Source organism: Euleptes europaea, chromosome 11, assembly GCF_029931775.1.
Source record: "Euleptes europaea isolate rEulEur1 chromosome 11, rEulEur1.hap1, whole genome shotgun sequence".
Taxonomy (NCBI): Eukaryota; Metazoa; Chordata; class Lepidosauria; order Squamata; family Sphaerodactylidae; genus Euleptes; species Euleptes europaea.
Window position 1 is genome coordinate 26,778,913 of NC_079322.1, and position 26,167 is coordinate 26,805,079.

At 43.5% G+C, this 26,167-nt stretch overlaps 1 protein-coding gene across 1 annotated transcript in view; it reads right to left on the reverse strand.

The window, feature by feature from the left end:
• TMC2 (transmembrane channel like 2) overlaps positions 1-22,554 on the reverse strand; it is a 55,241-nt gene extending 32,687 nt beyond the window's left edge. The window contains exons 1-8 of the mRNA XM_056857059.1: positions 22,424-22,554; positions 22,061-22,108; positions 20,310-20,655; positions 16,246-16,398; positions 14,981-15,071; positions 13,314-13,395; positions 10,766-10,872; positions 4,856-4,954 (exon numbers count right to left, since the gene is read on the reverse strand). Coding sequence (XP_056713037.1) covers positions 4,856-4,954; positions 10,766-10,872; positions 13,314-13,395; positions 14,981-15,071; positions 16,246-16,398; positions 20,310-20,655; positions 22,061-22,108; positions 22,424-22,523 — 1,026 coding nt within the window. The 5' untranslated portion in view covers positions 22,524-22,554. The remainder of the gene's footprint in view (positions 1-4,855; positions 4,955-10,765; positions 10,873-13,313; positions 13,396-14,980; positions 15,072-16,245; positions 16,399-20,309; positions 20,656-22,060; positions 22,109-22,423) is intronic.
• Positions 22,555-26,167: the final 3,613 nt, after the last annotated feature.

The following is a 26,167-nucleotide window of genomic DNA, read 5'->3' on the forward strand; positions in this document are numbered from 1 at the left end:
AAATTTTTTATCTGAACAGCATGAATCCAGCGTCATAGAAACAGCAATCGTACTGCATATTGACTGAAGAACTGGCCTAGAATACAGCCCTGTTCTGCAACTAGCATGCCTAATGACAATGGAATCAGTTGCAGTATGCACTCAGGTGATTTTGGGCTCTGGACTTATGCTCCCTTCCGTTAGACAGATGGGAATGTAATGCTTCTAATGCAAAGTTACAGTCTGCTTTTAGGGGGTAGGTATGGTTGCAAACTGGGTTGGGAAATGCCTGGAAATTTGAGGGTGGAGCCAAGGGGAGTTTGGAGGGGGAGGATGGAATTCAGCAGTGATGTGATGCAATTGGGTCCGTGCTCCAAAACTGCAATTTCCCTCCAAATCTGTAGTCTGGTGATCAGTTATAATTCCAGGAGAACTCCAGCCCCCACCTGGGGGTTGGGCTGAGGCTCTGAACCAGGCCCTAAACCTCTGCCTCTAAGTCAGGCCTTGATGGCTTCACTGGTCAGTTTTATGACTTTAGAAATTTCTTCAGAATGTTGAGTCCCTTTTAAAAATTCTGTCCCTGAAACTTATTTAATTTAAAACATTTATATGCTGCCTTGCCACCCAAATAGGGTCCCCACTGGTTTTAGTGGTTGTCATGACCACATCCTTTATTAGAAGTTTCAATGTCCCCTGAAGTTGGCTCACTCTATTTTATCCAAACTTCTCTCCTCTTCTTTCTCAAAAATCAGTTTATGGCATTTGAATACGAAATTGTCTTTTGTCTCACACCTTGCAATAAAGTTTTAAGTTCCTCCCTTGTGTAAATGGACTGCTAATTGTACGAATAAAAACAAAAAAGTGGAACCTTAGGAATGGTGCTTGATGATAATTCCTGATGGGTAGCCGTGTTAGTCTGTGGTAGCAAAGCGCAACAGGAATGTCCAACCCCTCGGGTGAAATGAACTCTGACTCACCAAAGCTTATGCTAGAATAAATTTTGTAGTCTGTAAGGTGCTGCTGGGCTCCTGTTTAAGTCTGATAACAATTCATCAGTAGGTTTTGAAATTATCAATAGGTTTAAAGGTGTGAACCAGGACTTTAGCCTAAGTGACATTTTAACTACTATACATGTTAAATTACTCAAAATTCTAACGGAGTAGTTCTCTTACCTTGAAACCACCACAGGGTTGCCATAAGTCAGCTGTGACCTGATGGCACTTTCTACCACCAGCCCTGTTAGCCAATTGCAGCAAAAGAAAAAGGAGTTTCGGGGCATGTTAAAGGTTAACAGATTACAGCATAAACTTTTATGGGATACAGTGCTTCCTTTCAGATGTGTGAAGGAAAACCTCAGTAGAATTAAATAGGACTGTGAACAATGATTAAAAAGCTGTGATGAGGGGGTATAATTCATGACATTTCTGTGCTAAACACAAAAGTATACAAAATAAGCACAAAAACCAAAATACATATAATGCTGTCTCTTTAAGATCAACAAACAATGACCCTAAACAGTATGCTGCCAACTTTCAGGTTCTCCAGAACTCTTTATCAAGCTGGATATTTAAAAAAAGGGATAAGTTGAAGCCGTCTTGTTTGGAGAATCAGGCATAGCGGGTGCTGAGCTACAGGATGGAGCAGACAAAGATCATGGCCTGAAATCCTCCCCCTCGCCTGCCTCTCCTTCACATTCTGCTTGATGAAGTGTTTTGAAGAACTTGAAAAGCCTGCATGCTGTTTTGAGCCATTTTGGCAGGTCTTAAGACATGGTATTACATGTTTTTGGATTTTCCTTTGGTTCAAACAACTAAAGAATTTGGCCCTCTTTCTATATGAGTAGGGTTGCCAACTGCCAGGTAGTAGCAGGAGATCTCCTGCTAATTAAACTGATATCCAGCCGATAGAGATCAGATCACCTGGAGAAAAATGGCCGCTTTGGCAATTGGACTCTATGGCATTGAAGTCCCTCCCCTCCCCAAACCCCGCCCTCTTCAGGCTCCACCCCCAAAATCTCCCGCTGGTTGTGAAGAGGGACCTGGCAACCCTATATATGAGGCCACTTCTGTAGCTAGTTTAGTTAATACTTTCCGGCACTTCTCAGTGGGCATTAAGAATAGGTGCCTGTCAAATCTGGTGTTGGGAGAGCTGTCTGTCAGCCTCTTCTCTGTAGATCAATTTGGTCATGATGATGACTGCAGCACCTCTTTGGTTGGCTTCTTTGATGACGATAGCAGAATTGTCCTTGAGGCTGCGCTGGGATGATGATGCAAGCAAGGTTGTTTGCTGATGTCGTCCGCTTGGGTTTGGTGATGGAAGTGTTCACCAGAAAAGCTCCAGTGGGTCATTGTGACCAGCAGGGGGAGCCCATGCAGAGTGCATCTTTCCACAGCGTTGGAAGTACCGCAGCTGTTTTTCAGCGCACTGCTTGCTGGTAGGCTGTGTAGATGGTGGCTGTCTGTCAGTGCAATGTCCACTGGAGTAGCAGATGCCTTCCTTGAGTCATATATGGCAGAAATTAGCCTCCAGGGACTTTGCAAATCCATGTGGATTTGGTGGAGCCTGAGCACAATCTCCATGAAAGAAGAGATGCTTCTGCCTGGCTCAGCATGTGACTGGATAATGGATAATGCAGCTAGCTGCATCTGAAGTATCGTTGTAATGGCCCCATTACAGCATGTTGAAAGCTTGGAGCCTAACAGTGCCATCCCAAGCAGAGTTAATGCCCTTCTGAGCTCATTGACTTCAAGGGACTTAGAAGGGTATAACTCTGATCATACCACTAATGTCCTCTTTGGGTAGAAAATCCTGAACCCAGACATCTGATGATGGACTGGACTCTAGCCCCCCCCCCAAATTTATACCATAATACATCAGCTAGTCTATTTAAGGTGCCATCTGGCTCCTTTTTGCTGCAGCAGACTAAAACACAGTTACTCTTTCCAGTGTACGAGTTTTAAAGTTCTCTGGAGGAGTTCTGCTCTAGCCAGACCACTTCAGGAGTGTAAGGAGACTGTGGGTGAAAACGCATGGTCGCTTTGTGTGTGTGTGTGTAAAGTCACGTCGCAGCCGACTTATGGCGATCCCTTTTTGGGGTTTTCATGGCAAGAGACTGTCAGAGGTGGTTTGCCAGTGCCTTCCTCTGCACAGCAACCCTGGTATTCCTTGGTGGTCTCCCATCCAAATACTAACCAGCGCCGACCCTGCTTAGCTTCTGAGATCTGGCGTGATCAGGCTAGCCTGGGCCATCCAGGTCAGGGTCGCTTTAGCCTTCTTTATTCCCTATTTCAGCCAGGATTTAGCCAGGATCGAACGCACGTTTGGCGAAACGCTTGCGTTCGATCCTGGCCAAATCCTGGCTGAAACAGGGAATAAAGGAGGCTAAAGCGACCGTGCATTTTCGCCCTTTGATTTCTCATCAAAGTGATGACCCAGCTTTCACAGCTTTTATGATTTAAAGTGGCCTCCTATTAAAAAACCTGATCTGAATACTATTCACTGATTGGTATCTTTAACTCTTTCTCCTATTGGCTAAGGACACATGAACACATGAAGCTGCCTTATACTGAATCAGACCCTTGGTCCATCAAAGTCAGTACTGTCTACTCAGACCAGCAGCGGCTCTTCAGGGTCTCAGACAGAGGTCTTTCACATCACCGACTTGCCTAGTAAGAGCCCCGTGGTGCAGAGTGGTAAACTGCAGTTCTGCAGTCCAAGCTCTGCTCACAACCTGAGTTCGATCCCAACAGAAGTTGGTTTCAGGTAGCCGGCTCAAGGTTGACTCAGCCTTCCATCCTTCCGAGGTCGGTAAAACGAGTACCCAGCTTGCTGGGGGTAAAGGGAAGATGACTGGGGAAGGCACTGGCAAACCACCCCGTAAACAAAGTCTGCCTAGAAAATGTCGGGATGTGACGTCACTCCATGGGTCAGGAATGACCCGGTGCTTGCACAGGGGACCTTTACTTTTACCTTTACTTGCCTAGTCCCTTTAACTGGAGATGCTGGGGATTGAAGCTGGGACCTTCTGCATGCCAAGAAGATGCTCTACCACTGAGCCAAGGCCCCTCCCCAGGACCAGCCTTCCCAGCCAATCCTTCCTTTACTTATGATTCTCTTGGCAGGCTCGAGCCTTGGAATGTTTCTTTAGAAGTTTCTGAGGTGGATGCTTGGCCTAAGATTTGGGTGAAGTCCTGTGATCCTTGCTAACTCATTGTTCTCATTAACAGGTACTTGACTCTACTTTGAACAATGGCTTCATTAAGAAATGCTGAAATGTAAGTATGTTTTGAGGAAACGTGTCCTGCCAAATTCTCTAATTAGACTTTTGAGGGGAATGTCTGTGATCTCTTTATTTTGGGAAATTTTCTACTTGCTAGTGCCATATGATTTCTATTTTTCCTTGTATTAAAATTATTTAAAAGCTTTTTAGTGATAATACTGTGACTTTTGGACCTTTCACTCTACCCATGTCATGCTTTGGTTGTGCTGTTTAGATAAACCCCTAAAACTGAGTACTCCTGACTCTTTTAATGAAACAAATATCAATGTCTTTAGAGAGGCCTAGTGACAGATGAATTGGCTGATGTACTATCAAGCTTTTGAAAGGTTTTTTGGACCCTTGGCTTGGGGCCTGAAATGGGGCAGGAGTGTAGGCTAGAAAGAACTCTGCATGTCCTCAGAGGCCTGTGGACCACAGTGGAATTAATGATAGTAGAGATTAGCTTTACTTCTTCTGGCAAGACTTCAGATGTTGACGAGGAATCAATTGGTAAGACATTTGCTAGCCTGCCCTTCCCTCCCCATCATAAAAGGCTATGTGCTAAAGGTTTCTGCCAAGTCTCATGAGAAGACTAAATGTAAATCTGAAGGCACCTACCTCAAAATCCCAGAGAACAGAGAAATCCATAGCTCTTGGTTGCTCAGCCCTGGGTACTGTTTTTCTAGGGATGCTTCCATATGTTGTTCCCATTAAGATCTAGTACAAAATTAATCCAAATGATAACATGTGAAAAACATTGCAAATACTTTCCCATTGATTCCCACCCCCCACCCCCCAATCAATGACAGAGCATAGTCATTTTGCATTTCCTCTTGTTAGGTGCCTTGTTTCAAACAATGTGATACGTGGGTCTGATTCTATGAGTAGGTTGAATCAAAATACTAAAACAGCAAGCTGCAGGTAGTGGGGTAGATCTTACTGCTTGACAGAGCGATGTCTGGAGCTTCTTTCTAGTCTAAGGAGCCCTCCTGAACCAATGAAAGAATCACTTATGTTGGAGGACAGATGGTTGGCTCCATCCCAGTTGTTTTGTGGAGCAATCCTAAACAGAGTTGTGCCTTTCCAAGCCTATTTTGATTTTAATGGAGTTAGAAGGTTAGCCTTGTTTAGGATTGCACCATTGGTCCACTTAGAAACAAACAAAACTCACAGAATTAATATCTTTTTTATTGGGACCAACTAAAATAATGAGTCAAGCTTTTAAGTTTCCCTGAACTCTTCATCAGACTGGATGCCCAGTGCAAAAAAACTGGGGGCTGGGGGAGGTATTTCAGAACCTTTCCGCCAGGCCCTGAAATATTCTCTCCCCTCCCCCCTTTTCTCTACTAAACATCCAGCCTGATGAAAGAGATCTGAGGAACTCAAGATTGTGCTCACTGGATTGGATCTTGTAGTCATTTCCGCTGAAGGACGAGAGTTCAGCCAACGGAGCAGGACTTCCTGACCTCCCCAAAACATTCCTTGAAATGCTGCTCCTCAGAGAGCGGGGAACCTGACGTCTGTAGTCAGAGGAGGGGAAAGAGCAAAAATCATCATCCCCTTTCTGTTATCTTCTGCTGCTGGGTGCAACGCTAATTACTTTGTGACATTTAGTGGAACCAGCATAAATCCAAGTAATAGAGCTCGGTTCCACTAACTGGCTTTTGCTTAAAATCCAAGTACATAATTCTGTTCTGAATTACACACAGACAAAGGCTGAGTCCATGTGGCAGCGATTCTGCACTGTTGCAGTCGTTACTGTTGTGAATGCAGATGCATTTGCAGCAACAGCAGAGCATCTGCAGAGGGGCATCCTCTGTACTTCCTTCCGCGATCTCCTCAAACCCCTCACCATTCCCCTGCACCACCGGAGGGCTTTTAGCCAACTTCAGTGGGTGGTTGTACATTGATATCACTCTCTACAGCAATTGCAGTTTGTTGAAATGGGTGCAAATTCTTTCTAATTGTGCAGGAGAGGTATGAGGGATGTGTGTGTGTGTGTGTGTGTGTGTAAAGTGCCGTCAAGTCGCAGGCGACTTATGGCGACCCCTTTTGGGGTTTTCGTGGCAAGAGACTAGCAGAGGTGTTTTGCCAGTGCCTTCCTCTGCACAGCAACCCTGGACTTCCTTGGTGGTCTCCCATCCAAATACTAACCAGGGCTGACCCTGCTTAGCTTCTGAGATCTGATGGGATCGGGCTAGCCTGGGCCATCCAGGGATGACTGCGGTACAATGGTGCCGTGCCAGTGTGGCTGGGAGGTTTGAAAATGTGCACCTTACCATCCACATAGCAACAACTTTGGACTGTGTTCTTTCAGTAAAGATCACGGTAAATGAGGTTTAGAAAAGAGTGGGTGAAACCCCATAAAGGGAATGACTGGAGAACACCATCATGGAAAAACGCTTCTTTGGTTTGGAAGTCAAGGCGGAGTAGAACACCTGCGTTGATGTCGCCGTATATATATTTTACTGACTAGACATTTGAAAATACAGACCCCTGGAGTGTTCCTAGCCCGCATTTGGATGCTGGCTGTTCCACTTAACATTTGGGTTGAAGAAAAGGGTTTACAAACGGCCTAAGACTTTATGAAGGTCTCGTCTTCTGAATTAATTTACACATTTCTTCTAACCTAAAGCTTAACTTGAAAACATTCACAATGCTAAAACTATGTGGGCATAAACTATGCAAATGGTAAGAGCTTTACTTGGATGTATAAATGTTTGAAGAATTGTTTTTCAACTGACATTGGGGAAAGGTTTTGACAGTCAAAGTGAGAGAAATCTAATATTCCATCCATAAAGATAGTCACCTTGTATGAGGCTCATGTTCAAATAAAGAAGTTCTATTTGAGTTAAGGAAGGGTAAACGATCAAGGGAAAGTTGCAAAGAATATGGAATCCTTTGGAAGATGTCAGAAGAGGAAACAGAGAATTATAATGGCAGTAACTGTATTTTCTATTCTTTGAGAGGTTTGCATTATGTTTTTCTCCCTTTATAGTAGGACTGGATCTAGGGGGGCGGGGGGACAGGTGCCCCAGTCGGTGGGCAGAGAGGGGGCAGTGACAGGAGGTGGGGCAGGCTCAGTTGCCCGGAAGAGATGGCTCATTCTGCAGTGTGTGGACCCGTTCCCCCGATTACGCTGCTGCTAAGAGGTGGAGGAGGCTCAATTGCCCAGTGGAAATGGCTCATTCTGCAGCGTGCACCCCCTTTCCCTGATTGGGCTGTTGCTAGGAGGTGGGGAAAACCAGATGATTGGGGAAGGTACTGGCAACCCATCCCGTAAACAAAGTCTTCCTAGTAAACATCGCGATGTGATGTCACCCCATGGGTCAAGATTGACCCAGTGCTTGCACAGGGGACCTTTACCTTTTACCTTAGGGGGGGGGGAGGTGCAACTGCATGGAAGAGATGGCTCATTCTGCAGCATGCATGGCCGGTTTGCCCAATTAGGCTGTTGCTAGGAGGTGGGGAAGGCTCAGTTGTCCAGCACAGATGACTCCTTCCGCAGCGCACTTGCCCCGTTCCCCTGATCAGGCTGCTGCTAGGAGGTGGGGGAGGCTCAATTGCCCCATTACTCATTCTGCAGTGTGTGCACCCCATTTCCCTGATTAGGCTGCTGCTGGGAGGTGGAGGGAGAGGGAGACCCCAAGCCGAATTGGGGTAAGGTGTCTGCTGCTAAATGAGCCATAATTTATGAGCAATTCTGCCTCACCCAGCTCCTAGCAGCAGCCTAATCGGGGGAATGGGTGAGCTTGCGCTGCAAAACAAGCCATCTCTTCTGCGCAATTGAGCCTCCCCCACCTCCTGCCTGCGCCCTCTCTCTGCCCGCTGCCTGAGGCACCTGACCCTCTCATTTCCTTGATCCAGCCCTACTTCCTGGAGATTAATATTAGCACAAAGAGAATGCACAATAAAATCCTAATTACCCATACATTTAAGTATAACTTTTAATGCCAGCCATTAGTTCTGAAGAGGAGATAGTTAAAGAGCACATTTCACACAGCAGCAATGTGAATTCTAGTTGTTTGGGGCAGATGGCAGAGTTATTGTTGTCGTGAACAGTGGTGGATTATTTCCCCCTTGAATGCAGTAAAAGGATTAGGTTTATCTCTCTCTGTAGCACTCGTCCCAGTACAAAAATCACACTTGGCTCAGGGACATTTGTTCATGACTACAGATAGCCTTTGTATTTATTGCAATCCCAGAGTTTGTGAAATAATAATTCTCTGGTGTGTGCAAGGATTCAGGATGGAGGGCTCAATAGACAATAGCCACAAAAGAGCACAAGAAAATGGGGCTTTGAAAAAAGGTTGGGAGTAACCGGACAACACTGTGCAAAGAAACAGTTTTGGTGAGCCTGTGGTATGTTGAGAATAAATAACAGGTTGGATCCTGCCAGCTTTTCTGCTGACACAACAAGAGGAGGGAGGATGACCGTGCCCAATTCCCCTCCTCACTTTCTCTCCCATCCAACATGGCTTTTTGTCCATGTAGGTTCCATGCATCCTGGCCTTCTAAGGGGTCCAGAGAAGCTTTTTTCCCCCCACTTGCATCAATTGAAAAATGGTTAGCATCCAAACCATGGTTTACAATGGATGAGCTGTCAGTAATACAATATGTACTTCTGTTATAGTGGATAGAAACACAGAGTTGGAAGGGGGCATACAGGCCATCTAGACCAATCCCCTGCTCAATGCAGGATCAGCCTGGAGCATCCCTGACAAGTGTTGTCCAGCCGCTCCTTGAAGACTGCCAGAGAGGGAGAGCTCACCATCTCCATAGGTAGACAATTCCACTGCTGAACTACTCTCACTGTAAAAAAAAAAAAATCCTAATTTTTTTTCTTGCCAGTACCTTTCCTCCAGTAATTTATACCCACTATTGCAAGTCTTATCCTCTGCCGCCAACAGGAACAACTCCTGCCCTCCTCTAAGTGACAGCCTTTCAAATATTTAAAGAGAGCAATCAAGTCCTAGTGCCTGTCTGTTTTGGCATGTAAGATATGGCCAACAGATACATTCGCTTAAAGGACTGACATGTGCACACAAGTGCATCATTCACTCAGCTCTTGAGGGCATGTTTATGAACTTGAGCACTTCCTTCATTGCATCTGGGATAAATGTATTGTAATTGGTAATGTCATGTGATACAAAAACCCTATCTGTAATGTTTGAGCTGTGAATTATTTAAAATATTTCAAGTATTTCAAATACATAGTCACTTAACTGCTGCAATACAAATGTGATCATTTGGTATTGTGTCCGTTCAGGTGGTGAACACCAATTGATGAGCCTTCCCTTCATTATTTCCATCAATGACCAGGGAATGGTTTTGTTATTCAAGCAGCTGTCCAGACTTGATAGAGACAGCAGATTTACAAGTTGGTTATGGGGATGGTATACAACAAAAGGGAGACTGCAGCCAAGAAATGAGAAGGAGATTGAGACTGGGAAGGGCAGCCATGAAGAAGCTAGAAAAGATTCTTAAGTGTAAGGATGTGTCACTGGCAACCAAGATCAGGTTAATTCATGCCATAGTATTCCCTATTACTATGTATGGGTGTGAGAGCTGGACAATGAAGAAAGCTGATTGGAAGAAAGTAGATTCCTTTGAAATGTGGTGTTGGAGGAGAGGGTTACGGATATCCTGGACCGCCAAAAAAACAAACCAGTGGGTTTTAGAACAAATCAAGCCTGAACTGACCCTAGAAGCTAAAATGACTAAACTGAGGCTGCCGTACTTCGGATATATTATGAGAAGACAAGAGTCACTGGAAAAGACAATCATGCTTGGGGAAGTTGAGGGCAGCAGGAAAAGAGGAAGACCCAACAAGAGATGGATTGACTCTATAAAGGAAGCCACAACCCTCAATTTGCAAGATCTGAGTAAGGCTGTTAAGGATAGAACACTGGAGGACATTGATTCATAGGGTCGCCATGAGTTGCAAACGACTTGACGGCACTTAACACACACACACATACAACAAAATGCAAAAGTGCAGTAATGATTTTACAACGCTGTTAAGTACAGAATCGCCTGTTTAATGGCTGTTATTTAATATTTGGCCTATTTAGAGCACCATAACTGCTAAATTCAGTGTTGGTAGAAAGGGAAGCTAACAAACTTCCTGCATTAAACTGTCTGCTCTCTTTTAAGGATTGCACACGTCTAGGTTTGTTTTGCAGCGGATAGTTCATATCAAGCAGATGCTCTACCACTGAACCACAGCCCCTCCCCAAACACCGCAAACACTTCCATCCCAGCCACCCTGGGATTATTCATTGTGAAGCAAAGGCCGTGCTCTGACTTCCATTCTCATGGCTGAGGAGCAGCACTGAGATTTTCCACTCTTTGCAGGTGGGAAACACACCTGTTATAGGGAAAAGGCTGTAGGCTAGCCCCCTCTTTGACACACTGGTGCGCTCGGTGCTGCTTTAGTCACACTGCATATATGATACAAACAAAGGCAATGTAATACCCTCTGCGTTCAAACCAGTAAGCAACTAGGACAATGGTTTACATACGTACTTCTGGAATTATAACTAGTCCAAATATTAAGCCAAACAGCACAAGGTTTACCCCATACATCCACCGCAGAAATATGAAATAGGAAGCCACAGAAGAACCAAAGTGACCTTAAACAAAGAAAGGATGCCATTAGAAAGGTCACTGAATTCAAACTTAACTTGACAGAGTATAGCACTATTTAACTTTCTGCTCACAAATGTAGCCCAATTTTTATTCCGAGACATTACTTTTCATTGCTCTTTCATATTTAAACAAACACAACTTGGCTTGAGCCCAAGTTTGCAGCTTCCTCAGTGCCAGCTTTATCTTTTTCACTGCTTGAGGCATGGTTGGCTTCTTTCTACATTGACCGGTCCCTTCTCCTCAACCCATATACCCAGCTGCTCTTCCTTTGACGGTTGCCATGGGAGTAGGAAAGGGTGTCCAAGACAGGCATCCTTATTGCAGGTGAGTCTCCTAGATTTAGAGCTGTGTTATCATCTAAGGTAGCACTAAAATTGTAGCACATTTTTATCCAGCCTGAAAAAAAGATGTCCATCTATCAGGAGCTACATATAATTCCATAGGGGAGTCTTAGCTCTCTGCAAGTCTCCAAAAGGTAGCAGAGTCTTTGTTTCTAACAGCTTGTACAAGGAGCTCCCAATGTTTTTTTGTATAAGTGTCCTTTTTTTGTTTTATTAGGAATTTGTACCTTCTTTTATGTTTAAGGAGTATAGGATATATCCTCTGGCCCTCTTCTGGCCCTGAATTTATAATTGTGGTAGCATTGAGTAAGGAGTTTTTTTCCTGTACACAGTCAGTGTCATACCAGAGTTTAGAGGACCTATATGTGTCTCCAATTTTATACGCTTTATTTTTATCCAAACTGCTTAAAGCCGTTTTTAGCCTGCAGATCACCTCATTGTATATAACCAAGAGGTCGTGATTAGTTTCACAATCTGTGGGGAGTTGAGGAAGGTTCTGGAATTCCTCTGTTTTTAAAAGATTTTTAAATTCTTGGTTTATTTTTCCTAACCATCTAATTCGTTTCCCATTACACTCAAGTTGGGGCACATATCGGTTAGCTAATTTGATGTTCCTCGAAAAGGAGGCAGTTTGTACCAATAGAGGTAAATGATCACTTTCCAAATAAGGTAATACTTGGAAGGACTGGACCAGTTGCATAAGTGATACACTGACTAACATATAATTGATGACACTGGTTCTATTGCCCGACACAAAAGTAAATTTCCCAGGATAGTCCCCATGGCAGACCCCATTTAAGGTCTGCAGATTCCCTCTCTGAGCGAATTTAATTCAGCAGGGATGTGAAGCTTTGTATTTGAGCTCTCTTGCTCTCTTCTCTAAATGATCACAAATGCTCTGGCAGGCCTTCTTTACACACTTTGTTAGAGTCTGGTGTTCATTCTCGTCTCCTAAATATGCGAACTGAGTCCATTGCACAATGAATCAAGTGAGGGTAAGTCTGTAAGGCTTTACTGCTGAGACTTGAGTTACAAGACAAAGTCCTCTTACAAACAGAAGGACAAGGATGGTCATATCAGCAGGAACTGAATCCACCAGTATAGATGGACCGTTGGGACTGGACATACTGGATTTTCTTCATTCTCCAAAATAACTCCTATGCAGATAAGTTATTTGATCTTCAGGGTTTCTATTATGCAGTGGGATAGACTGAAAGGTCCACAGTTGTTCTGATGTGCACGTGGAGCTCCTCGGGAGAACAGGCTTCCTTCTGTGTTGGAGGGGTTGCACAATCGCCTATGAAAATAGAGTTGATTGCAACCCAATGGTGATTTGAAGAGGAGTCTTTGTGTACAGAATATTTCTGTGCACATCCCATGCCACAAGCCTTCAGGTTGGGTCAAGTGGCTGCAAAATTCACCATACCATGGAAGGGGAAAAAATTGATTGTCTGAAATCCACCTCAGGATCTGGGAAATCCAGGTTTGAGTCCCTGTTCTGCCATGGAAGCTCTCTGAGTGATTGTGGGCACTTTCCGCCTAACCTGTCTCACAGCATGATTAATAGGGTTGCCAAGTCCCTTTTTACCACTGGCGGGACATTTTTGGGGCAGAGCCTGAGGAGGGCATGGTTTGGGGAGGGACTTCAATGCCATAGAGTCCAATTGCCAAAGCGGCCGTTTTCTCCAGGTGAACTGATCTCTATCAGCTGGAGATCAGTTGTAATAGCAGGAGATCTCCAGCTTGTACCTGGAGATTGGCAACCCTAGTGATTGTTAGGATAAAGTGGAGAAAGGCAGACTGATGTTGCAAATTGCATTGGGTCTCCACTGGGGAGAAAAGTGAGCATTGGTATCTAGATAAATGAATGGGAAATAGCAGCATTTCTCTTCCACACATGGAATATAAAGGGAGTAAGACTGTCAAGTGAAGATTTCTAAAAGCAGGAACAGGGCGCAGGTGAGAGGCTTGTTTAGTAAGCATGGGGCTGTTCGGAGAGAAGGCTCATTCTGTTGAAATGTTTAAAATCGTTTTAATTCTTTTTTTAGATACATCTGTAACAATAGACAGAAACATTCACTTACTTTCCACCTCTTTTATCTTCATTTCCCAGGGTATGCACTGTGTCTTAAAATTATCAAAGTCTCTCTTAAATTTGACCCATTTCTGGAAAGAAAAACAGTGGTAGGAAATTTTTTCTCTTAAGGCGGCTGGGTGCCAAGGCTTCTGGAATCCTTAAAATGATTTACTAGCGGCTTGAAACCTGAAGAGGAGCCTGAACCCAAAGGATTGAATTTCAATTAAAACGTTGACGTTCCGAGCACTTGAGTTATGAGTGAAAGGACAAGTGGATTTCCCCCTCCCCACCCATTCTTCTTTATAACAGTGATATCGGGAAGAAAAGGAGGCAAGTGAGGAAAAACTAAAGCCTTATAAAGGAATCTTGCTCTGCGCTGCAGACCCGAACTGCTGAAGAATAATTGTCTTCCTCTCCACCCCCAGTTATCTGAAAGATGGAGATATCTATGCATTACATAAGATTCTTATTTCAAATGTATCTCCCACTTACTGAGCTTCATAGCTCTCTAGGCGATTCACAGTTTAAATTTGTCTGCAAAAGCTGAACTTTTGAAGCCCTGGAGCCAGCCTTTCTCAGGTTGCCGTGCTCAGGTTTGGAATTTGTTTTCTAATTTTGCAAGACTGTGGACATTGTGCAAGACTTTGTCGCCCCAAAACCTCCCACCGGTGGTGAAGAGGGACCTGGCAACCCTACCTGGAGAAAATGGCTGCTTTGGCAATTGGACTCTATGGCATTGAAGTCCCTCTCCTCCCCAAACCCCACCCTCTTCAGGCTCCGCCCCAAAAACCTCCCGCCGGTGGTGAAGGGGGACCTGGCAACCCTACTTCCAGGGTGTGCTGGCGATAAAATGGCACTGATATGGGAGTGATATTCAAAACACGTGCACCCGATCCTCATGTATGCAAACTTGCTCGGACAGATCAGAGCAAAGCAAGGGAAACTCTGGAAAGCGGAAAACTGGAGAATAAAATGGGAGTTACTTCTAAATAAATAAGCACAGATATAGTGAGGATGGAGAGCAAAACATCAATGTGGGATGCAACCTACCAGTATTCATATTTCAGTGCTTTGGATTGAATGAAGTCTGCCAACTCCAGCTTAGGAAACTGGTAAAGATTTGGGAGCAGCACCTGGAGAAGGTGGAATTTGGGGAGTGAAGGATGCTCAGCAGGGATGTGATGCCATAGAGTCCACCCTCCTAAGCTGCCATTTCCTCATGGGGAACTTGATTGCTGTAGTGTTAGGGTTGCCAGGTCCCTCTTTGCCACCGGTGGGAGGTTTTGGGGGCAGAGCCTGAGGAGGGCGATGTTTAGGGAGGGGAGTCCCTAGAGTCCAATTGCCAAAGCAGCCATTTTCTCCAGGTGAACTGATCTCTGTTGGCTGGAGATCAGTTGTAATAGCAGGAGATCTCCAGCTAGTACCTGGAGGTTGGCAACCCTATGTAGTGTGGATATCAGTTGGACCTCTGGGAGAGCTCCAGGCTCCATGTAAAATTTGGTCATTCTAGATTGAAGTGTGGGGAAAATGTGTAGCTTCCATAGTACTGAAATTTTTTATCTTGAATCCCAGCATTTGCATGCTTAACCTAAGAGATGCAGGCTTTTAACTCCCAGTATCAAAAAATAAAGCACAAACTTCCTCCCTTTTATTAGAAACCCTTGCAACGCTTACCTTTGCCATCATCATTTTATATGCATACAGTTTTCGTCCTTTTCCCTTTCCCAAGGCACCTTCAAACTTTTCTACAAAAGCCTGAGCCTCCCTAATTTAAAAATTAAAAGGTGGTTTTACTTTCTTAAAAAAACACTGATATAGAAGCTTTAATGTTTATGATTGTGCTGCTCAGAAATGAAATATGAACCTTGCAGTCCCGAGAGACTTCTGAGCAACACTAACTCAATTTCATGGTCTTAGTTTCATCATACAGTAATCTGCAGTCACTTGTTCAGTACAACGCAAATAAATTCTTATCTGGGATTTCTCCTCCAAGGGCATATCGATGGAATGGATTCAATGACCTTATCATGTCCTCCATCAGAGACAGGACATGTTTACTTAGAAACAAGTCCAGTTTTATCCAGTGGGACTTACTCCCATGTAAGGATCCTAATCTTAAGGATGTAGCCTTAGAGGAAAGGGAACATTGTATCATTCTCTTGGATGAGCTTGGTAGTAAAGGTAAAAGTGCAAGCACCGGGTCATTCCTGACCCATCGGGTGACGTCGCATCTCAACGTTTACTAGGCAGACTTTTTGTTTACGGGGTCGTTTGCCAGTGCCTTCCCCAGTCATCTTCCCTTTACCCCCGGCAAGCTGGGTCCTCATTTTACCAACCTCAAAAGGATGGAAGGCTGAGTCAACCTTGAGCCGGCTACCTGAAACCAACTTCCGTTGGGATCAAACTCAGGTCGTGAGCAGAGCTTGGACTGCAGCACTGCAGCTTACCACTCTGCACTACGGGGCTTGGTAGATAGCAACCAATATAATATGTTCCCCCTTTAACTACTCACAAGCGTTAATACATGCAAGTGTGAAGAATATTGGGAAAGACTTTTGTTGATTATTCAGGCCTATAACAAAAGACATAAATAATCGAGGAAGAGCCGAGAGCTTGCTTCAGCTGACGTTTGTGAAAGCCAGGCTTTTAGGCTTGTCTTTAATTAAAGCAATAAAGCGAGCCAGGTCTGGGTATCGGTTGAAGGGAATTTTGCTCATCATCTCCTTTCCAGTAACAGCGATAACAGATTTCTGCCTTGCAAAGCTCTGATGGTTTAAGCCAAACCACGCAGCGCAATTCTGCTGGTTGCTTTCCCAAGACCAGCAGCCTGAAAGTGGCAATAGTTGTTACAAAGCATAATTTTTATGGAAGTCTGCAAGTTGCACGCTCGCTCTCTTTTTCTCTCAGTTGTGAAAGCGGAAACCGCTGAGGGACCTTACCTAAGCACTTTTAGTTTCTTTGCCATCCGCCAGGGTTTGTTCCTCATGATAGATATCAGTTTCTTCTTTTCCTCTACCTGTTCCTTTAGCTTGGACAGTTCTTCCTCGTTCAGAGACTCATCGTCTGAGGAGCTGGATGCAGAGGAGGAAGCGCTGGGAACAAAATCATAAAATGAACCACAGGGAAAAGAGCTGTTTGAGGGAAAGCTTGTCTGATAAGCCATAGTAAGAGCTTGAGGATCTTTCAAAGTATCTCAGCTGTATTCGTGTACACAGCTGATGCATGCACAGGCTCACATTTCTTGCTTTCCATTGCCAAAACAGCTTTTTGAGTATTTATAAATATAAAATACACACAGGAATTTATTCTACATTTGATAGCAGATGTAGATACTCAACTGAACACAGATCAATAGGTAGCATGTAAATTATTAAGTAGGTATCAGGCATCCTGTTGTCATGTGAATTGGTTTCAGACAAGACTTCACAAATATGGTACATGCTTGAGGGGGGAGGGCAGCTGCCCTTTATTAAGTTCCTCTCTAAAATTCTTTTTGTAATATTTAGCAAGGGATGCAGAACAAATTATAGGTTCGCCAGTTTCATTTGAACCTTTGATATAGGGTTGCCAGGTCCCTCTTTGCCACCGGCAGGAGGTTTCTGGGGCGGAGTCTGAGGAGGGCGGGATTTGGGGAGGGGAGGGACTTCAGTGCCATAGAGTCCAATTGCCAAAGTGGCAGTTTTCTCCAGGTGAAAGGATCTCTTTCAGCGGGAGATCAGTTGTAACAGTAGATCTCCAGCTGGTACTGAAGTGCCCTGGTTGTCTTATAGAGTCCAATGAAGACAACTAGGAGGAGGTTAAAATAAGCAACAGTTCTTTATTTAGCTAAACAGAGACCCTTGGGTGAAATAACCCACAAATAAGATGCAGAGTTACTCACCAGAGAAACAAAGGAAAGTCAGTATCATTTATGCATTCGCATGGGGCAGGCCCATGGCTGCTGACAAGCAGATTGATACACAAAAGCACCAATGCACATTAAGTGTCTACTTCACTCTAATTAGCATAGCCATAGATATTGGCCGAAGGCTTCTTTAAGCAAATTCTAGGTCTTGTGATCTTAGTAACTAGAAAAGACATTCCTAAGGATGAAGGTAATTCACAGCTCTCTACTGGTGAAAGGCCGTACCAAGCACAGAGAGCATGATTTGTTGGTTCATGGCTCCCGGATGCCAACTTCCCAAACCTTCCATGTGTGTGCGTATGAATACATAGTGTTCTAAACCAGCCCTTATATCTGGGCATTGCAGTACCTGGAGGTTGGCAACCCTATTTTGATTATTCATGTGGATTCTTTCTAGATGGCAAGCTGAAACATGGCCACTAAAAGAAAAACAGATGTCAATTTTCCCATCTGCTGTTCATAGTTTTGGCTTTAAAAGTAGCCTTTTTAAAAAACCTTGCAGCTCTGCTGGCCATCCAGTCCCTCATTATGTTGATTATGCAGAATGGTCCACTGTTGTTTCTCAATGGCTAATTGTTAGGAGATAATCCCCTGATTAATGAGAGGAGCTTTACTGTCCCTCTGGAAAGTCTTCAAGGGTTCAGAAAGGGAAAGGATTAAACCAGTTTTGGAAATATTTAGGTCAAAGGAGGGCACCGAGCGTTCAGCTTCCCATTTTCTCTCCTCCAGCATAATTTGTTGCCGTTTGCAGACTCCCCCCCCCCCACCTCTTCCCCTGCCTCGCAGAACTGAAAATTCAGTGCTGTACATTTCGGTTTTAGTTCAATTGACCTTGTGTATTGGTGTCATTGCGCTGCGTGTTTTCATGCCCCTGGCCAACCAGTGTTACGGACGGCAGATAGGGAAATGCTTCATGTCATGATATCAGGACACAAACAGGTAAGTAACACGATGGGTAGCCATGTTCGTCTGTAGCGGTAGAAAAGAGCAAGAGTCCAGTAGCCCCTTAAAGACTAACAAAATTTCTGGCAGGGTATACGAAAGCTCATACCCTGCCAGAAATTTTGTTAGTCTTTAAGAGGCTGCTGGACTCTTGCTCTTTTCTACAGATAAACAACACTTAGGGAAGGAGATTGGGAACATGAGAGTATAATTTTGTGTAGGCCACCCTTTGTTTTCTGCAAATATGCATTTACAGGGACAATCTGTATATAGGAGAACTTAGTGAGTAATGCTACCCAAGGTGCTGGTTATGATGTAACCTTATCCAAACATGCAACAATTCCCTAAGTGCTTCCTGAATCCACCTACTTGTGCAAGTATTTATTCACTTGATTATATTTATATCCCACCATTCTTCTATCATAGGAATCTCAGGGTGGGTTATATGGGGTTCCCAGGAGGTTTCTTACCTAGGAACTGACCAGACCTATTTATCTGTTTGTTTAGAAAATGTATATGCCACCAGAGGCCTTCTTGAGGCAGCTCACAAACTACAAAGAATACATAAAAATGATTTTTTAAAAATGGACGAATTTGTGGTGATGGCTAGATTGACTAGCTTGATGAAAGAGAAGACGACTGAAGAATTTCAACAGAAATGGGAATGCTATTTTGATTATGTTAAACAAAAGGGATAAACTGTTAGAAGTAAAAATCAGTTAATAAAACTTAATATTTAGGATAGAAGGAATTCAATATCTAAAATGTAGATCATAATGATAACATATGAGATTTTTGATATGGAAGATGAAACAGACTCCCCGAAGGAGTATAAACTGTGTGAATGTATGTACATTTGTTTGTTTGTTTTGAAAATTTTAATAAAGCATTTATAAAAAAATGATTTAAAAAGCATAAGAATAAGAAAATAAGTCATAATACAACATTCAGCAGCCAAAAATGATATTAATAAAACAGTTTTTAGGCTAAAAGCAGACTATAAAAACAGCTTTAAAAGATGAAGGTCCTTATAAGCCTGAGTAAAAAGAAATATTTTGGAGTTGGCAACCCAACTTGCACCTAAAGGACTGTAAGGTAGACACCAGGCATGCTCAAGGTGGGAGGGCATTTCAAAGGTGAGGTGCCACCATTGTGGTCACCAGCTCATTTATGCTGGTGAGAGCACAGAAAGCAGTCGCATACCTGCTTACCTAAGAGTATTATTTATTTATTTAAAACATTTATACCTCACCTTTTCACAAGGCAGCTTCCAAAATATAAACATTTACATACCAATCAAATTAAAATGGTGGCTCCTACAACAAATATTACCACTAGCTTTCAACAAGATGTCCCTCCAAACAATGCTCTGGGCCCCTGTATGCTGTGAGAAGAATAAGTTGCATTTATTTTTATGCATTTTTGTTGACAATATTTATATGCTGGTTTTCTACAGAAGTGCCCTGTGCTCATTACTAGTTGATTGTGAGATGCAGGCCCTTCAAGGGGGACAGACCGACAAGGTAGGAAGATTGGGTAACGTGCAAGGGCTCTGAAGAACTAGAGAGAATTAGTAAGGTTTTTATGGGCTTTTCAGATTTTGTTCCTTTTCACTGTTCGCCCATTTCTCAGATCTAGATTGGGAGACTTTAAATAGGTAGCAGAGTTTTGTGTGTGAAAAAAAAAAACTACTGCCTGTGTCGAGGTCTCCAAATCAAACTATGTTTGTGCCTCTGGGCATTCAAAACACCCCAAGAGCCATCCCGTCTGTAAAATGTTTGCCCTAAACTCAAGACATTGAATGCATGATTATGTCATGGGATGTTTTAGAAGCTAGGCCCCTTAGTAAAATGCGCCCTTTTACCAGTAAAGAGTGGAAATAAGAGTGACAGGAATTGACACCTCTGCGTAAAAGACAAACTCCTTGTACCACTCATGAAGGGCACACATGTATTTAAGTTACCATTTCTGTCAGCAAGGTGTCCAGGGAAAGATCTGATCATTCTGTAGAGGTCATTGAAAAAGAATGCCATTCAGGACTGACAGAGGGAAGAACATGTCTGGCAGATAGCTACTGGTACCTGAGTACCAGGTGTCTGAGCCCGTGGAGTAGCCTTGGCAGGTGTTTGCATCTGGAGCTTTCTAAAAATCCCTTACCTCTCTCCTGTGTGCTTCTTCTTTTTCTTATCTTTCCCGTTTCCTTTTGTGGTTGATTGCCTGTCCTTGTTTTCAGAATCCTTTTCGTCTTTGCTGGAAGCCCTCCTGCCTCTCCTTCTCCTCCCTCTTGCTCCTTCCTCAGCGCCACTGTCTCCATCAGGGTCATCTATTTTCTGAGCATTCTTTTGATTAGCCTTCTTCCACCTGGTACTCTCTTCATCCTCTTCTTCACTTTCATGATCGGCGTCCTTTTCGTTATCCTGTTTTTTCTTTGCCCTGGTTGTTTCCTTTGTATTGCGCCTCCTGGCTGGCTTTTCTTCCTCCTCCTCCTCCTCCTCCTCCTCCTCTGTCATCAAGGGAAACCGTTTTTGTTTTAAATAACACATTCCATTGATACCATTGTAATAAACAATTGTCTTTCATCAGACAAATATGAATGGTTTTTGGACATCTGTATGGATACTTCCAATTATTGTAATGGAGATCAGGCCAAGCGTTTCAGATATTAACTGAGTAGTACAAAAATATATCTGTGAGAGATGTGAGTATCTGTCATAACTGTCAAACTGTTACTTTGAAGGCTAATTCTGTTCTTCGGATACTTTAGAAGAGCAATGTAATTTTTGCTTGGTATTTAAGATGCAGGACAGTAGATGAAATAAAAAGAGATATTTAGCTGTCCATATAAAAATATTAATTTAGTGTTTTCTAACCCCCCCCCCCCGAAATGTAGATTTGCAAAGTGGGGTGTACACAACACATGAACACATGAAGCTGCCTTATACTGAATCAGACCCTTGGTCCATCAAAGTCAGTATTTTCTGCTCAGACCAGCAGCGGCTCTCCAGGTTCTCAGGCAGAGGTCTTTCACATCATCTACTAGCCTAGTCCCTTTAACTGGAGATGTCGGGGACTGAACCTGGGACCTTCTGCATGCCAAGCAGATGCTCTACCACTGAGCCACGGCCCCTCCCTACTTTGTGTAGTGGGATTTTGCTGCTTCCCCCTACCACTGTGATTCAGAGAACTTCCCCAATTCTGTTCTTGGGGGTCAACTGGCCCTCAGGAACAGCATCAGGGCAAAGTGGGGGGGGGGTCCACAGTTGTGGGGGAGGAGTTGATCGAAAATTGCCATTCAATCTTTGAAACTGCATGGTTGGATACCTACTGTGCAACTCTATTTCCATAGTTACCCATTAGTATGGATTTAACAGTTCACAAATAGTACAGCAGATAGAGGTTAAATCTTTCCTAAATGCCACAGGAATTAATTGGAATTAGCTGCCTTGGTTGGTTCCTCCTTCGAGCAACCAGACTGAGCAAATATCTACTGTGATTGCATTAGGTTTTAGGACACTCTTTCAGGTCTGGCGGTTGAACTAAATGATCTGCTAGGTCCCTGCCACCCCTGTGGTCCTTACAGTGCCGATCCTATGCAGAGCTGTTTTTAAGCCAATAAATTGTGATGGATCTAGAAGTGTGTAACGCTGCTTAGGCCGGCATTGTCAATAACACTTGCCTTATCCCCTAGCAAAATATTCCGCAGATCAGCTGGGCAAAGGTTGGCCTCTAGATGAAAGTCAAACTTTCCCCTTAAACTAAGTATCCCAAATTCTGCCAGATTCTGAATAACTGCTTAGATTGCTGTCAGCATATATTCATTTATATGCACTACATGTAATTCTCAGGAAAAATAAAGTCTTCTTTAACAGTGTCTTTCCAAAGACAGCAGCTGTTAATCTTGGCTTTACCTTCACTGTCTGAGTCGCTTCCTAGTTGTCCATCAATCTCCATCCCAACTGCAAGACAAAAGCAAACAGAGTGATCACATTGTTGATACTTGAACACACAACAGATTACTCTTAGAGGGAAAGAACACACCTTCCTTTTTTATGACTTCAGCTAGAGAGCTAAATGCTTTTAGCAAAAATGTGTAAAGCTCTACTTTTGAATGCTTTGACATTTTTCACAGTGTGCAAAGTAACAATTTTTTTGTACTAATTCATGCCAAGTACACACACTTTGAACATTGTATCTGTATCAGAAACATTTTATATTCCCCAGATTGCAATTTATAAGGAACAGTAGCTAAATACCAGTAAATCTATACAAACCATTTTCCATGATGACCTGCAATTCACTTTTCTTCTTCTTCTTCATGGTGGTTATTGTCTCCTGTTTTCTGTTTGCAATCGGTACTCTTGTACTCTTCATCCACCAATTATTTGTGGATCACACATCTTTCCATGTGTTCCTTGGCTACATACTGGCGTACACAAAGCAAGCCGTCAACAAACCTGCAACAACTAGTTTTCTCTGACACAGTTCTTGTGTTACACAGACGCTTCAGCTTGTGGGCTTGGTGCTCAAAGGAGATTTGCAATACCAATCCAATCCAGCCACTTTCTACTCTGATCCTTTTTCAGCGGAGAAAACACCTGTGGCATTATGTTGCATGACATTATTTAAACATGAAGGAAAGCCCTTTGGAGAGTGCTTGGTAGTATCATTTGAACGGAAGATGCAGGTAACTTCCATTCTAGATGGAGCCAGTTGTTTTATGACTGCCTTGGATATCTAGCTATGGCAGAAACCTTTGCCCTAATCGCTGCTTAACATACTGGGAAGTTTGTTCCCCATCCTTTATTGGCTTGAAAAAGATTCCAGTTGCCAGCTGTCAGACTCGGCTTTGGTATCTTCACATTTGTATGTCTACATGGGCAGATGCAGGACCAATAATGAAGGTTAGCAGACCATGGAGCTCAGGGTCTCCCATTCAGTCTGCCAAATGTCCACATCCCGTGCCTGCAGACCATACCATTTCATGTTCTTACAGTGTTCATCTGTCCCAGAGGAATTCGGACAAGATCCAGATAGATACAAATGTCAAATATTTAGTAGAATCTGTTCAGGCTGGTCAAGAGGGAAGATTGGAGGCAGGAGGGGTAAGCGAGGGAGAATGGGGAGGACACTTGCATGGAACACTGATAGAGTTGCCAGCCTCCAGGTATTAGTTGGAGATCTCCTGCTATTACAACTGATCTCCAGCTGATAGAGATCAGTTCACCTGGAGAAAATGGCCGCTTTGGCAATTGGACTCTATGGACTCCTCTCCCCAAACCCCGCCCTCCTCAGGCTCTGCCCCAAAAACCTCCTGCCAGTGGTGAAGAGGGACCTGGCAACCCTAAACATTGAGCTGGTCAGTAATATCTTAACTACATAGAAGGTGGAGTGTTGCTCAGTGAAAATCCAGTAAGCCGTTGAAGGGAAGCTATTTTTTCTTTTCCCTGTTACCCCTTCAAGCATATCTTGGGTTGAATTGAGCCGGCTTTTTTTACTCTATCTCGTCCAGTTCGTGTCCATACTACACCCCACCGCAGTAACAAAGTTGGTGGCCAGGTTTTGTAGAACAGTGTTTAATTTTCAGAAATCCAAATATAAATGTAAAGTTGTTGATGGGATTGGTTGTTTAAATTTATATTGTTGACCAGTTTTTAACCATTTTAAAGAGAGGAATATTTTTGTATAGTGTTTTAACCAAAATGCATTTTTTTATGCTGCTGGATAAGGCAATGTAACTGCAAACATTTTTATGTTTGGTCTAAGGACCACTGTATTTACATGCCCTATGATTCTCAGCATAGCCTTTTTGGATGATCGAAGATAAGGACGCCATTTCTCCTGATACACTAGGAGACCTTCTGCCCCCCCTGCCTTCTCTGCCCATCGCTGTTTGGTAGGGTAGTGGGGGGGATGGGCATGAAACTGATGGTACAATGTCACTTCTGGTGAATAACTGGAAGTGTCATCACAGTATTAATGGGGCGCTCTAGGATTTCTCCCAAACTCTATGGGTCCCTCCATCCCTGCCTCTTCTCTCCTCTGCTGATGATGTCTCCTTCCTTTTTTTACCAGCAGTAAAACTGGTTGGATCCAACCCACCAAGTTATACCAAAGATATACACAAAGTAAAGAAAAGGCATGGGCACAGGGTGACTAGTTAAGTTGGTTGTACACCTCTCAGTGTGACTGTTGTGGGGAGGGGAAGGGAAGGTGATTGTAAGCTAGTTTGATTCTTCCTTAAGTAGTAGAGAAAGTTGGCATATAAAAACCAGCTCTTTTTCTTCTCCTCCTCCTCCTCCTCCTCCTGCTGTCCGGTAGCCCAACCTCCTAAATTGAAAATATGCACAAGCAGGCTTTAGTTCCGCAATGCGGAACCAAAGGGACTCTGTGCATACTTAGGGAATCTAATCTTAGTTATGATTTTACACAATCCCGAGCAGAATTCTAACACTGGAAACTGGTTCTGGGGTTAATCTCTGGGTCAAATGCAAATCTTGCATAAAGCATGGGTGTTACAGATTTATGTTCTTGATGTGGCTAATCATTTACTCTCCCACTTCGTTAAGTGGTAAGCCTTTTAATTCCCTGGGTGGTTTTTCCCCCCCTCACAGAGCATCTGGGATAGGAGGATAAAATGTCTTGTGTGCTCCCTTTCTTCCTCAGAGTTATGGGCTGAGAACTTAACAGATTGCTTTTTGCCTCCTGAGCTTGCTCCATGCAAGGCATAAATTAATAATGTGCAACTGTGATCCTAAACAATTACTTATGTAAATGTCAGACTAGTTTGGAGAGCATGAACAATTCAGAGCCTTGTAGTAATGCTTCGATGGGCTCAGAAAGTAGGTAGGAATAGCCTCTCTCTCTTTTTTGGTGAACACAACTTTGCAACTTCTCCTGAGACTTTTTAAATAAATTGTTGGACATACTGTTAATTGTTGTGTTGCATTTTGGACCAGTTTTGTATCTGCTTTTTTAAAGCTGTATCATTACAGAAACTGTAATTGAATCCTAGAAGCACATGCAACAGACACCTTAATATTTAACCAGATGGGGGGGTTGCCTTTCTTTCTTCGTTTTTGGTTAACATACAGCTTTAGCTAATTAATACTTGGGTTACATTTATTCAACGTTCAGCTCATCCATAAGTAATCCTTGCTTAGCAGGTTGCCAAGAACTAAGACGATTCCTGCATGTTTATGCCAATATTAATTCCTTTTTATATGCATATTAGGTGTTCTTTTATTGAAGTAAACTATATATCCAAGTTCTTTTCTGGGTTTGGATACTGTGCAAATAGCACTTTGGAGAAGGGGTTATATCAGGACAAGGACATGGTTGAAGAAGAAAAAGAGTTGATTTTTCTCTACCACTTACGGAAGAATTACAATCACCTTCCCATCCCTTCCCCACAACTGACACCCTGTGAGGTAGGTGGGGCTGAGGGAGTGTGACTAGCCCAAGGTCACCCAGCTGGCGTCATGTGGAGGAATGGGGAAACCAACCTGGTTCACCAGATTAGTGTCTGCTGCTCATGTGGAGGAGTGGGGGAGTCAAACCCGGTTCTCCAGATCAGAGCCCACCGTTCCAAACCCCTGCTCTTAACCACTTCACCACACTGGTGAGGATTAACTTCCCCCTCCTAGTGCTACAGTTCTGTTCACATCATCCCCCTTCCATCAGTTGCTATTTATAGAAGCTTAAAGAAGCTTAAATCCAGTCATGTATTGACAATACCTTCTCCAGCATGGATCTCAGGACCAGCAGCCCCACCTCTGATCCTGTGGAGCCTTTAAGAGCAGTTCTATCTGTATGTTTATTACATGCTTAATTTTAAAAAGATGAGCATGCTGAGGCTGAAGATCGCTTAGTGATCATGCCCTTGAGTCTTGGAAGACTTTGGTTGTTTATGCATGGGACATTTACCTGGGGTTCGATGCTCGCTCGACCCACACTTTTGTGATGCGAATCCAAAAATTGCTATTCACCAGCAAAGTCACCTAGCTCAATTCCAGAGC